Raw genomic sequence first — 13,643 nt, forward strand, 5'->3', positions numbered from 1 at the left:
TCATATTAGATTGTAGAGGAGAGAGTCGGGTTAGTGGAATACCAGAGAGGAGGAGGTTACAGTAGTCCAGGTGAGAGATGATAGGAGCGTGTACAAGAGGTTTGGTGGTCTCTGGGGACAGGTCGGGGGGCAAATTTATCTAGAGTGAGATAGTGTGGTTAAACCATGTGGCAGCTTTATTGGGAGATGTGATTTTAGAGAGTGTGGGGGTTAGGGACATATGGCAATTTGAGAAGCGATCAAGACGCTCTCCAGACGGGAGATGATAAGAGCGTGTACAAGGAGTTTGGTGGTCTCAGGGGACAGGTAGGGGCGGTTTTTGGAGATATTGCGTAGGTGAAAGTGACAGGACCTGGAAATGTTCTGAATATGGGGGGTAAATGAGAGGGCCGAGTCAAGGGTGACACCAAGATAACATGCCTGAGGGGAGGGCCGAATACCATTGTTGTTAACAGTTAGATATATGTCAGGAGGAGATTTAGAATTTGAGGGGGGGATGATGAGGAGTTCCCCTTTATCCAGGTTATATAGCACTCATTGGTTCATGTTACTGGAAACATCATGAAAGATTGTCTCCAGCGACAAAATGTTATCATTCTATTCATTCCTCCACCTATACTCCGACTGCCAGATTATTATTATTAAACAGTCTTTATATAGCGCCAACATATTACACAGCACTGTACATTAAACAAGGTTGCAAATGACAGAGACACTGACACAGGAGGGGAGAGGACCCTGTCCCGAAGAGCTTACAATCTAAGAATATAAGTAATCAAGATGCCTTGGAGGGGGATACACAGGTAAAGTGCATCTATACTTTTTATTTTCACAAGGACATGTCCCCACATCTATTGTATAAAACTCCAGCCCACCTAATAAATTGTGAGCTCTTTGGTCCTATTCTCCTCCTGTGTCATTGTATTTGTCTGACATTTGCAACTCCTAGTTAACGTACAGCACTGCAGAATATGTTGGTGCTTTAAGGGTAATGTATAATTATTAATAAAAGGATAGATCAATGGTTCTCAACCAGGGTTCCTCTTGTGGTTGCTGGGGGTTCCTTGAACAATCTGCACCTCTCCGGTCAGACTGCGACACCAATGATCTTTTTGTAGAGGTTTCTGTAAGGGTAGCATTCTTCCCACTGACCACCACACTAATATACTGTGAGCTCTGGATATAGGAATCATAGTAGAGGTTCCCTGAAGATCTGAAAGGTATTTCAAGGATTTCCCCATTCTAAAAAGTTGAGAAACCCTGGGCTAGACCATATGTTATCATCACACTGTGCACTCATCACTCCCCTTCTAAAGATCAGTGTTTCCCATCCTTTTCAACATGAGGTAACCTGCTGAAATAACTTTCAGATCTTCAGGGAACCCCTGCTATGATTCCTATATACACAGCTCACAGTATTAGTGTGGTGGTCAGTGAGAAGAATTCCTTTATATTGCTGGCCATTAGGAAGAATGTCACCCTTACAGATAGCCAAAAAGAGAATATGGGTCACCTAAACTGACCTTAGTGGTACAAAGTGCTCAAAGAACCCCCAGCAACCTTTGGAGGAACCCTGGTTGAGAAGCACTGTGCTAGATTATTGTCTGTCTTTTGTTCTGGGGTCCTCTGGAAGTACTTTATAATATATACTGATATTTTTTCATACTATCTCATTATTTTTAATTGCAAATAAGAGGTGCAAATCATTGCCCCTTAGCAACCTATGCAGGAACTCTGCTTGACACTGATACAGACAGACCATAGCCCAGTCAGACCATAGCCTGGTCACTACTTCCCCGTCTTCTCTGATTCCCAAGAATACAACCCATACCGAGTCATCAATCACTCCTTCTATCTGATAAATTCTTCTGTCTCATTATTGAACGCCGTAATAAGGAATAACTTTTCTGTAATACCTTTCCAGATATTTCCCCGTCACACTCTGGGAGGTGGATAAGCCTGGTATTGGGGTGGGGGATATATATATATATATATATATATACAGCGCTGCGAATATGTTGGCACTATATAAATCCTGTTTAATAATAATATATATAAATGTGTTCCGTTGACGAGGAGATTCTATTCTATTCTATTTCTAACAAAAACTAAAAACTTTTAGCCAACCTCACCTGTTAAATCCTCAGCCTGATCCCTCCAACTAACAAACCCATCTTGGATAAGTCACACCATGAACTTGCTAAGAAACAAGTACAATGTATTTCTCATCAATATTTATATTTGTTCGTATGTAAAGTGTTTATTTTGCCAATAATTGCACTTTAGGCTTTCATACAATTGAAGTACAAAGAATATAACAGATTGTTTTACAAGAAGGAAATCATTTTCTGCAAAAATCAGGCAACAAAATAATTCATTTTGTTAACCCTTCGGTGTCCACAGAGAATGGCATCAGAAGCAGCTTTTCTATCGTACTTATTTGCTTGGAAGTGATGAAGACGCTGGTTACGGCTTCAAACAGCAAGAAATATTTCAGTCTGATGAACACGGGCTTGGTGGAAGATATTATTCTGGGAAGGATGCCCCCTTTTTCTGGAGCCATTTTTAAGTTGATGTAACCAGCCATCAAAATAGGAAGCACGCCACCCATACACACCCCAACACAGCTACTCCTCACCACGGCACAAACTGGGCAGCTCAGAGAACCCTGAATGAGGGGTTGGGTTATGAGCCCTTCATATACCAGAGCGGTGCACAGGAAGGGGAATGCAGTTATTGGCAGGCTGGACAGCAGGTATCCTCCCTGGACATTCAGGGCACTTCGGAATAGATTGTTAGCCATCACACCACACACAACAGAATTCGCAGCAATGAATGACGACCCATTCTCAAAGAAAAACTTTTCAAACTTAGAGAGATTTCTGATATTCTGCTGCAGGAACTGTGCAATGGGTGGGGCTTGCTGCCGTGCAGTTGTTTGAGCCATATCGCTGTCTCCTTGTACTTTCCTGTTGTCATCCATCGCATGCCGTCACATCCCCAGTCTCCTACGTGCCCGGTATATTTGTTTAAATCCCGCCTCCGGAGCTTATTGCTCACGTTTCACCTTCAGCATGTCTCCCCCCTGGGCTCCGCCATGTTGTTTTGTCAGCTGACTAGCGTTATAAGCCCACGTGACGCGCGGCTGACAGGGAGGGAACGTACGCATAGTAAATAATAAAAACAAACTAGACGCCATTTTGACTCTTTGGTTGTAAAAAATAAATCTAACTCATGTGACATAAAAATATTATTTATAATAATATTTTTATTCATAAAAGAGCTAATATTAAGTTTTATTGAAACTATTATTGGATCCCTGATACATAAAGATCTGTTTCACCACAAACCAGGCTGGTGATACAAAATGGCTGCCTTCCTCTCAACACAACTAAATTGCTTGATCATAATAAAGCTTTTATTAGGTGGTCCTATATTTTTTTATATATTTTAAACATACAGATTTGGCCATAATTTTGTTTGCTTGGTCTTTCCTCAGGCAAATCATTAGGCATATTAATATTAAACCAAATTTATATAGCGCCAACATATTACGCAGCCCGGTACATTAACTAGGGGTGGCTAATGAGATATACAGACAGTGATACAAGAGGGGGAGAAGACCTTGTCCCCAAGAGCTTACAATCTAGTAGGTGGGGGGAATTAACACACATTAGCACACAGAAGAAAATGGGTAGGCAAGATTGAAAAAAATGGGTTTTGAGTGCTCTTTTAACCTCCCTGGCGGTATGAATACCTAGTACAGTGGTACCTTGGTATAAATCCTTAATCCGTTCCTGATCCTTGGACTTATACCAAACAAATTTTTCCCATAAGAAATAATAGGAAAATGATAAATCCATTCCCATGATAAAAATCCCATTGTTATTGGCGTATTATACATTGATGGGGCTGTATAAAATAATTTAAACATTGCCTAATACTAAAATACATAAATACAAAAGCAATTAGATGAAATAAATGAAAATTTACCCTCATTTTACCTTGTTGAGAGGAGTCAAGTGCCTACTATGATGGTGCTGAGACGGGAGGAGGAGGAGATGTTATAGCACGGGTTGTTCACTAAATGGTAGCAACTGGCGTACTGACACTCGTAAATAAGGGTAGCGCGTGGTGTTATGACTCACTTTGACCTATACAAGTTCTAGCAAAAAGGTTGTATACCAAGCAAAGGTTGTATAGCAAGCAAGTGTCCAAGCAGGACTTATTCCAAGTTGGACTGCAAAGCGGACTTATACCAAGGTACCACTGTATTTTAAATTTCCCGCCTGGTCCTGCCCTTCAGCCACACACTCGCAATGCCCGGCCGGCATCTGCTTTCCCTGGCCTCGCATCCCCACGTTAACGGGACACAGATACCGGCTGGGCATCGCCCGGTGGAAGAAGAAGCTGGGCATTGCTGGAGGAAGCCACTGAAACATGCTAACCAAGTAGGACTTATAATTTCCCTGGCAATTCCACCCCGAGTGTGGCTCGGGGTTACCCCTTTTGTTATGGAAAATTCACCCCGAGCCACACTCAGGAATACAGCCAGGAAGGGTAAATGAGTAGAAAGTAGGAGCAAGCTGAATAGGAGGAGGAAGAGAGTCGGGGCAGCTACAGAAAAGTCTTAGAGCCATGCTTGTGATGAGGTTATGAGTGAGGAAGTCATTATTAGATCATTTGAGGAGCGAAGAGAGCATCTGGGGGGTATTTTTGCATCATGGTCAGAAAGATAAGCGGGGCAAGAACTGGGGAGGGACTTAAAGGCAATGCACAGGACCTTGAATTTGTTTCTCAGGTAAAATGGAAGCCATTGAAGAGAACTACAAAGAGAGACAGCAGAAGAGGAGCGGTGGGAAGGATGGATGAGTCTGGCGGCAGCATTCATAATAGATTGTAGAGGAGAGAGTCGGATTGGTGGAATACAAAAGTGGAGAGGGCAGCACGGTGGCTCAGTGGTTGCCTTTGCAGAGCTGAGGCTCAGGTTCAAATCTCGACCAGGACACTATCTGCACGGAGTTTGCAGGTTCTCCCCGTGTTTGCATGGGTTTCCTCCTAAATCCAAAGAACATGCAGTTAGGATAATTGGCTAGCCCCAAAAATTGACCTTAGACTGTATTAAAGACATATGACTATGGTGGGGACTGTGACTGTTTGAGGGACAGCTAGTCACATGACTATGGGGCTTTGTACAGCGCTGTGTAATATGATGAAGCCATATAAATACTGTGCAATAATAAAACAGTTTTCCTTATATCAATTAAAATTTTGATTAAATGCAGACAGATTTAGACAAATGTGGCCCTATGTAAATATGAAGTGCGGGCTGCACATACACACCATTTCAGCTACTCGAACCCCCTGCTATTCTGATAAATGGGGCCCTGAAAAAAGAGGAAGCCTGAGATAGCACTGCATGGTAAGCTGTTTCTACACAGGGGAGGGAGTGGACCATGACTGTGTTTTTGATTTTGTCCCTTTATATATTTGGGTTTGACACCCCTCTCTGACTGAGCAGGCAGGTTTTCTATTTTCAGCTTGCTCTTCCCTGTAGGTCTGTAGACCATTGCCTGCACACACACAGTGAGATAAACAGAGCCCTGACAAGGAGGAGACTTGGGTTGTGCTCCGATCTGATGCCAGGAATTCCTCTGCCACATGCGCAGTCCTAACACACGAGGCACTGGGTCCCATCCTTTATTAGGCGGGCTTTACTCGGCTCCTACATTACGTGACGTTTGGATGGATCTCTTCCTTTATCCTTCATATTGGTAAAAACATTTCCCTCACTATTAAACACACCTAGCTATCATTACAATTCTAATATCAGTTTGTTTTTTCCAAACTTATTTTTATTTAGTATTTTAGTTCCTCACTCATAACCTCATCACACGCACAGATACAAGACTTCTCTAGAGCTGCCCCGACTCTCTGGAATGGTCTTCCTCGGCCTATTCGGCTTGCTCCTACTTTCTGCTCATTTAAAAGGGCCCTCAAAACCCATTTTTTCAAACTTGCCTACCCATCTTGTTCCGTCTTTTGAAACCCTCACTACTTCCCACCACTACATATCTCCCATCCTATTGTGTCCTCTCCTCCTGTATCACTGTCTGTATTAGTCTGTCATTTGAAATCCCTATTTAATGTACAGCGCTGCGTAATATGTTGGCGCTATATAAATCCTGTTTATTAATAATAATAATAGTTACCCATAATGCTTTGCCTCCACCGTAGGATCAGCAGTCTCCAACTTTGTATAAATCCCTACACACAGATCTGAGACCACCAGGAATGACAGGTAAGCTATACAACGTGTCACCCTGATAATATTTGTTACAATTATATTCAAATATAACACTTCTAATCCAACCCCAATATTTACTATTCTCCTCAGACCGCCCTGGCTCAGGATCTAATAGGACCAACTCCGTCACCAACTGGTAACTATTGGTCAGTAAACTCTTTTACTCCTTCGTGGGGGAAACAAACACCTCTGCCAGGTGATTACCGAAGAATTATACACATTATATCACACCTATGTATAAATTATTATTATTGTAACACCCCTTAAGATAAAGGCATTTGTACTTTGTATAGTATAGGCCTTTTCACCCGCTAAATTAATAAGGGTTATGCACATGGTCTCTGTCTAGATATAAGTAATTTGCTTTGTTTTACTACTGTATATACCGTGTACAATCACATAAAAACATTTGAGCCACATCAAATCCCCTGCTGTTCTCTCCTTTCTGTTTAATACCAAAGAAATGTAAAACTCTTCCACCTGATAATTTTATCAACAATTGCCACATCCCTCTTTCAATACATACAATATAGAAGCCAAAAAACAAATACATGGGACTTTTCAGGCAGTAATAAATTGTATTTCTACCAATTCAATTTACAATCTTTTTGATGCCAGGTGAATGTGATAGTGAAACAATTCAATCCAAATAATTACTCATAAGTACCTTCTCAATATATCCATTCAATGCCATAAAATTTCTCCGCAATCACATACCTTAGACACATTCCATAACGTCTCCCCCTGAATCTTCACAATTACAGTAATCAGCAGCCGTACTTGCCTCCTGTTCCTTCCCACAGAATCCTGGCGAGTGGAGAATCCAATATATGGCCGCCAGAAACACGCCGACCTTCCACATGCAGGACGGCCACTTCCAAGGGAGGGAGAGGTATTGACTACAAATATTATTGGCTTTAAAATAAGATATATGGGTTCTTTAGAGCTCCTGAGGAAGCTAACAGTGTTTCCACGATACGCGTAGAGAACAATACATTTACTACAGCTCCTCCATTCATCTGAACTTTTACATCAAAGGATGGGAGAGCATGGCTTTCATCTAAAGTCCCCTGTATACTTGGAGATACACATTTAAGGATGGCTGTGTTTTTATGGTAAAGTTTTTAGTAACATAGAGAATAAATATTAATATTTTAGATTATGCTGTTTTAATAAAAGATTGTCAATTGAATTGATGGAAATACGATTTATTACAGCCTGAAAAGTCCCATGTATTTGTTTGTTGGCTTCCATACTACCCTTTCTGTTTATCATAATAACCCAAGGGGCCTGGCTCTCAACAATAGTCTTTTGTGGTTTGGGGACACCCACCTTCTTTACCAGTACTTGTCTGGAATTTGAACTGTTTAGCACTTCCTAGATTTTTTTACCTTTATTATGTTGTAATGTTTTAAATACAGCCCACTCTTCATCACAACGGCTGCTGAACGTAGAGCGGCCATCCAGGCAGTTGGCCGTGCTAGGAGATGCAGAAGAGGAGTCCGCCGCACTGGAGCAGGAGGCCGAGGTTCTACCCGAGCAGCCGGAGTCCTCAGACGAGTCAGAAGAGGTGGTCGAGGCAGGGAACATTCCCTGTAAGCCAACCTTATCACCTTTTGTTAAAAATATTGCAATCAAACTTATTCTCACACCACTTTCACCATTTTAGGTAAAACTACAAAGATCTATTTTTTTTGCAAGGACAATACTTTTTTTTAAATGTTTTTCTCAAACTCCTCCGGTTTATTTTTTTCTTTTTTTTTTAACGCAGTGGCAATGCTAGAAGAAAGCCTGTATTGGATGCACAGGAGGATAGCTGCCATAGAGCATCAGCTGGGGATGGAGCCTCCTCAGGATATGCCCAGCAGATTTCTGTTTGAAGAATGAAAAAAAAAAAATATTACCAAAAATTTAGTTGGGGGGCGAGGGGTAAAAATAATTCTATTAACTTAAATTTTTTGTAATTTTTTTTTTATTTGAGGTGAGTGGCAAGTGTTCCGTGCTTCCGAGCTGCTTTGGACATCCTTGGTGTCCTTTCCAAATAATTAAAAAGATAATATTAGTTTTTACACAGTTGCATATATAACATATATAACATGCTGTTGCATATATAACATGCTCTTATCCTACACCAACCTGTTTTTAGGCTTGAAAGAGTCGTGACCATTCCTGCATTCTTCTCTGGTCATCTCTGAAACATCCTTCTGACCTTAAAAGTAACTTAGTTGTGTTAGAGATGTCCCTACCAATAACTATACTTGTGCTAAATTAGTTACTAAAGATTACACAATTGTGTTTCAGTAAATTAGTATTTTTTAGGGTCATTACACCAATACTAGTATAGTATTATGTTTAGAATCATTTTTAGAAAATGTCTATACTTTCACATTCTTCTTTGGTGAGATAACCAAACTGAATGTTGAGCTTGCTGGGTCCAGGGTAGAATACTTGTGTGGTACACTAACCTGTGGACATCAAACAGAAACTGGACACTAGGCTAACTTATAAAAATTACTTAATGCACAACTTAAACACTGTAGGTGTCATGAAAACATTTGGAGATGTTAAACTTTGTTAAAAATAAGAAAGGAGACGTGTCCAGCATCCACATAGTGCGGTTGGTCAGCCCGGCCGCATCCCCGGACCTCCTCACCAGCCCAGCCACCTCTGCAGGCGGCCTCACCAGCATGCCACATTACTAGTCCTATCAGGGGCCGCCTGACCAGCCCCAGCTGTGGAGACAGAGATGGAGGTGGAGGCGGGCCTGAAGGAGAGGAAAACGGCAGGCCTGAAGGCGGTCTTTTTCTTGGGATTTGCAAATCCAGCGTGTAAAGATATGCTTGACCCAATAAATATTGTTGGCCCAGGGATTCAGTAGGCATTTTACAGAGATCAACTTGTACTTTTACAGAGATCAACGTACTGATCCAATATGGCTGATGTTTGTTGTTGAACCAACTCAACCAGAAGCTGTATGTCATGCCTTTATTGTTGTTCTTGTACCTGGACATTTCTGCAGAGTTCTCAGCTTACCTCCTGCAAACCAATGGACAGGCGAAAAGGGTCAATCAGTCCTTGGAACAATACCTTTGATTCCTAGTATCTGCCCACCATGATGACTGGGTGGCTTTGCTATCTTGGGCAGAGTTTGCCCACAATTATCATGTTTGCACCAGCACCAAGGAGTCCCCATTTTTTTTATTGTCCATGGCAAACATCCTCACCTTCCTTCCCCTATACCCTGTTCTACCTAAGTACCAGAACTCTGTGCCCTGCAGAGGGACTGCAATTGTATTTGGGCCACAACCTTAGAGCACCTAGGAGCAGTCAGCTGCCCATTACAAGAGGTTTGCTGATCAGCAAACCTGGGGATAAAGTCTGTCTCTCCACAGGGAACATTCGTTACAAGGTGCCTTCTCTAAAAGTTTGCTCCAGGTTTCAACAGACCTTATGTCATTTCTGCCAAGGTTAACCCAGTTTGTTATAAGTTACGCCTTCCTCCACCTCTCCAGCTGCTCAATGCTTTTCATATGTCCCTACTGAAGCCATTGGTCCTGAACCACTTTTCTTGTCCCCCTCCACTGGCTACTCCTGCAACTGATTCTTCTCAGGAATATGAAGTCCATCAAATTTTGGATTCCAAAATTTCTAGTAAGAAGCTCATGTACTTGATCGACTGGAAAGGTTTTGGCCCTGAGGGGAGATCGTGGGTTCCTGCTGCAGATGTGTCTGCCCTTCTTCTGGCTAAAAAGTTCCACCTCCGCTTCCCCTTGAAACCTGGATCCTGGTGGGTGGGGAGGCCCCATAAAAGGGGGAGGTAATGTCACACCTCTTCTTAACTAAAGCGCAGGCGTTCCTGTCCTGCTCATGCAGGCAATTCTGACACAGGGCATGCCTCTGTTTTCAAGCTTTATTTCCATCCCGTCTGCTGGCCAACCAGAAAAAAGCCTCTTGACCAGCCCTGGCTATTTCGCTAGCTCACGCACTCCACTCTGTGTTAGTGCAATGTGTCTCCATTGTGCCGAGCACTAGTTCTTTGAGCTAGTTCCTGTTCACCCGGTGCTTAGTTCAGTGTTTCCTCTGTCCAGCCCCTGCGTAAACCCCTCGTTGTCCAGTCTGTTGGTTCCCAGCCAACTTCTCTGTGTTGTTGCACTGTTCCAGTCTGTCTGTGGTTATCCCGGAGTCTCCTGTGTTCCCTGTGCCTGCAGTGGCCCCTGTGTAACTAGTGTCTGTCTCCTGGAGCCTTGACAATAGACCTCTGGCGTGAGACCTGACCTCTCTTGCTTGCTGCCTGCCTCGACTCCAGCCTTCCTCGACTGTCCTTCTGTTTTGTGATTTGGTACCGTGCTTTGCCCACCTTGGTGTACCCAAAGACCGCAACCTGGTGGTAACCAACGGCACAACAGCCTCACCATAAGAGGCTCAGGAGAAGACCTGGTTACGGATTGGACTCTGCGCCTTGGCCCTTCTCAGGGCTCACACCACCTCCTTGCAAGCTGAAGCACCCCCAAGTGGTCTTGTCTCTCTGTGCGTGACAGAGCTGGCCAATGTTTTAAATCCTGGGCCAGATCCATTCCAGGTTTAGCCATGATAGTCTATCTTCTCCAGTCTTGGGAGAACTTTATTAAATCAGCCCCATTATCCCCATGTTTTTGTTTCACTTCTCCAGTCTATGTACCACCTGCACTCTGTAACAAAGTGAGTAGATCATGGATGAAGCCTCCAGCAGCCGGGGTACAAATAAAAATGTCTATCCACAACAAAGATTAGCTCCTCCATGCTCAAAACAAAGAGTTGGGAGAGGGTTCAACTTTTGTATGTAAAATTATGCTAGGTTCTAATTTCTTTTACCTTTATTATCTCTTTATTACTCCATGGCCAGGGAGGAGGAACCAAGGCTTGAGGCACGCCGACAGACCTTCCAAAAGTGAGTCTGGAGCTGCAATCAACTGAAAGGCTATAAAATTAGGACAGCCAATTGTTGGAAGCTCAACTGTGAGGGCCTGATTTATTAAAGCTCTCCAGGGCTGGAGAGGATACACCTTAATCAGTGAAGCTGAGTAATCCAGCAAATCTGTAATGGATTTTTTCAAAGTTATCCTCTGTTTGCTAGCAAATGTTTTGAATCCTGGACCAGATCCATTCCAGGTTTGCTGGATCAATGATGAAAGTGTATACGCTTCAGCCTTGAAGAGCTTTAATAAATCCTTCTTTGCAGAATTGCATTGTTTTGTAACTTTTTTTGTGAACCCAAAATAAAAAAGCAAAAAAGATCTATTTCATAGAGAATCACTGATTGTCTCATCTGTTTGTCTCGAATTCTGTCTTTAAATAGCTATGCAGTTCCTGTGCATAGGCACTTCTGTTCTGTAGCCAAGTTGTATATCTGCAGTGTGAGAGCATCTGAGACACAGTTGCCTATGATTATTAATCTCAGCAGGTTTGGAATGAGATTTGGTTCTCCCTGTGAGTAAAGCCGCGTACACACGTGCAATTTTTGTCGTTGGAAATGATCTTTCACGATCCTTTCCAACGACAAAGGACTGCACGATGCATGAACAGTGCTGTACATACAGCACCGTTCTGCTCTATGGAGAGGGGAGGGGGGGAGCGACGGAGCGGCACCCTGCTGCGCGCTCTCCCCCTTCCCTTGCATTAGGATCGGTTGGCGTCCATCGTCCGTGGATCAGCCAGGACGGTCGTTCGGACGATGGACGACACCGACTGTACACACGGCAGATTTTCGCACGATATCTGGCCGATGCCGATTATCGGGCGATAAAAATCTGACGTGTGTACGCAGCTTAAGTCTGCAGAACTGCCACGTTAATTTATATACTTTTAAAGGATGATAATGATTGAGATTGATATCTGTGCTTAAAACAACTGCTAATCATCAACATAATGGAGATCACAATGATTCAATATTCAGAGTGTGGATATTATGTAACAACTTCAATGTAACAGGATTAAGTCCAGTGCAAAACTTGTGCAAAAGTCTAAATGTGATCCAACCATGGTGTTCAGCAATATCTAGTGCTCAGCCTGTGCTCTCAAGCTTCTCTAATCCTCAAAAGAGTATCAAACAGGACACCCTCTAATTAAAAAGACAGATTGTATAACACAGACCTATCACCGAGAGAAGATATAAGTTGCTGCCATGTTCAAAAAAAATACAGCTTACCTGGTTGGTGTTCTGATCTTCTTCCTATAATACAATATGTATCACTGACCCAGAAACCAACTTTCTGGGTTAGTGATATACACACACACACATACATACACACACACACACACACACACATATATGAGGTCTGTCTATTAAAAAAGGAGACTGATCTTTAAAAACTCTCTTTTTTATTTATATGACAATTCTAATGTTTGTCCCCTTCAATATTCTCTATATTCACAAATAAGCATCAATGTTGTCTTGTTTTTCCACTGGTGGAAGGTGTGGTGCAGATCAGTTTCTAAAGTTTTTTTCTTTCCAGCATCCGTTGACTCAAAGCGTGTTCCTTTATTGTCGAAAAAGAAAAAAGTGCCAAGGTGCCAAATCTGGTGAATATGGAGGATGTTCCAGTAATGTGTTTGTCGGTCACAGAAAGTGCTGTGTGAGAAGGAGCATTGAGTCAAAGGTGACACCAAGACAACGTGCCTGAGGGGAGGGCCGAATAACAGTGTTGTTAACAGTTAGATATATGTCAGGGGGGGATTTGGAATTTGAGGGGGGGATGATGACGAGTTCTGTTTGGACCAACTCCGTCACCAACTGGTAACTATTGGTCAGCAAACTCTTTTACTCCTTCGTGGGGGAAACAAACACTCCGCCAGGTGATTACCAAAGAATTATACACATTATATCACACCTATGTATAAATTATTATCTCCTAGATTGTAAGCTCTTCAGGGCAGGGTCCTCTCCTCCTGTGTCACTGTCTGTATCTGTCATTTGCAACCCCTATTGAATGTACAGCACTGTGTAATATGTTGGCGCTATATAATTTAATATTGTTTAATAATAATAATTCCTTTCTCCTTTCCTAAAATCACATAATTATAATATTTGTACATACTTATCCATTTCTTCTGGACATTTAAAGGCTCTTTCTTAGATTCTTTCTTCCTTCAACTGCCTCGGCAAGTCATCTTTTACAACTGAATGGGTATGTACTTTATCACAGTGGCCGCCAACCAGTGTTCTACAGAAAAACTTGGACTTTTATTGGCATCAAATAGTTTGACTTTGATAATTATCATTTCTTGTTCGGTCTTGGATTGGAATGAAATAAACCCATAATGAGTGAGAAAAAGCAAACAAATATTTTACATTTCTTCA

At 42.3% G+C, this 13,643-nt stretch overlaps 1 protein-coding gene and 1 long non-coding RNA gene across 3 annotated transcripts; one reads left to right on the plus strand and one right to left on the minus strand.

Annotated features, from left to right (window-relative positions):
- Positions 1-2,374: 2,374 nt before the first annotated feature.
- Positions 2,375-2,983, minus strand: LOC140325360 (transmembrane protein 126A-like). The gene has a single exon (XM_072403186.1). It carries the CDS (start codon positions 2,981-2,983, stop codon positions 2,375-2,377), a length of 609 nt encoding a protein of 202 aa, XP_072259287.1.
- A 2,567-nt stretch (positions 2,984-5,550) lies between these two features.
- Positions 5,551-8,337, plus strand: LOC140327640 (uncharacterized). Of its 2 annotated transcripts, none has more exons than XR_011920050.1 (5): positions 5,551-5,774; positions 6,238-6,301; positions 6,398-6,503; positions 7,729-7,976; positions 8,079-8,337. It is a non-coding gene; the product is annotated as an uncharacterized lncRNA (long non-coding RNA). The 2 variants fall into 2 exon arrangements; XR_011920049.1 differs by having other exon boundaries at positions 6,398-6,453.
- The last annotated feature ends 5,306 nt before the right edge of the window (positions 8,338-13,643 follow it).

Source organism: Pyxicephalus adspersus, chromosome 3 (assembly GCF_032062135.1).
Source record: "Pyxicephalus adspersus chromosome 3, UCB_Pads_2.0, whole genome shotgun sequence".
Taxonomy (NCBI): domain Eukaryota; kingdom Metazoa; phylum Chordata; class Amphibia; order Anura; family Pyxicephalidae; genus Pyxicephalus; species Pyxicephalus adspersus.

Bases quoted from the DNA above. Each gene is read 5' to 3' on its own strand.
- LOC140325360 (XM_072403186.1), bottom strand. From the start codon at position 2,983: ATGGATGACAACAGGAAAGTACAAGGAGACAGCGATATGGCTCAAACA.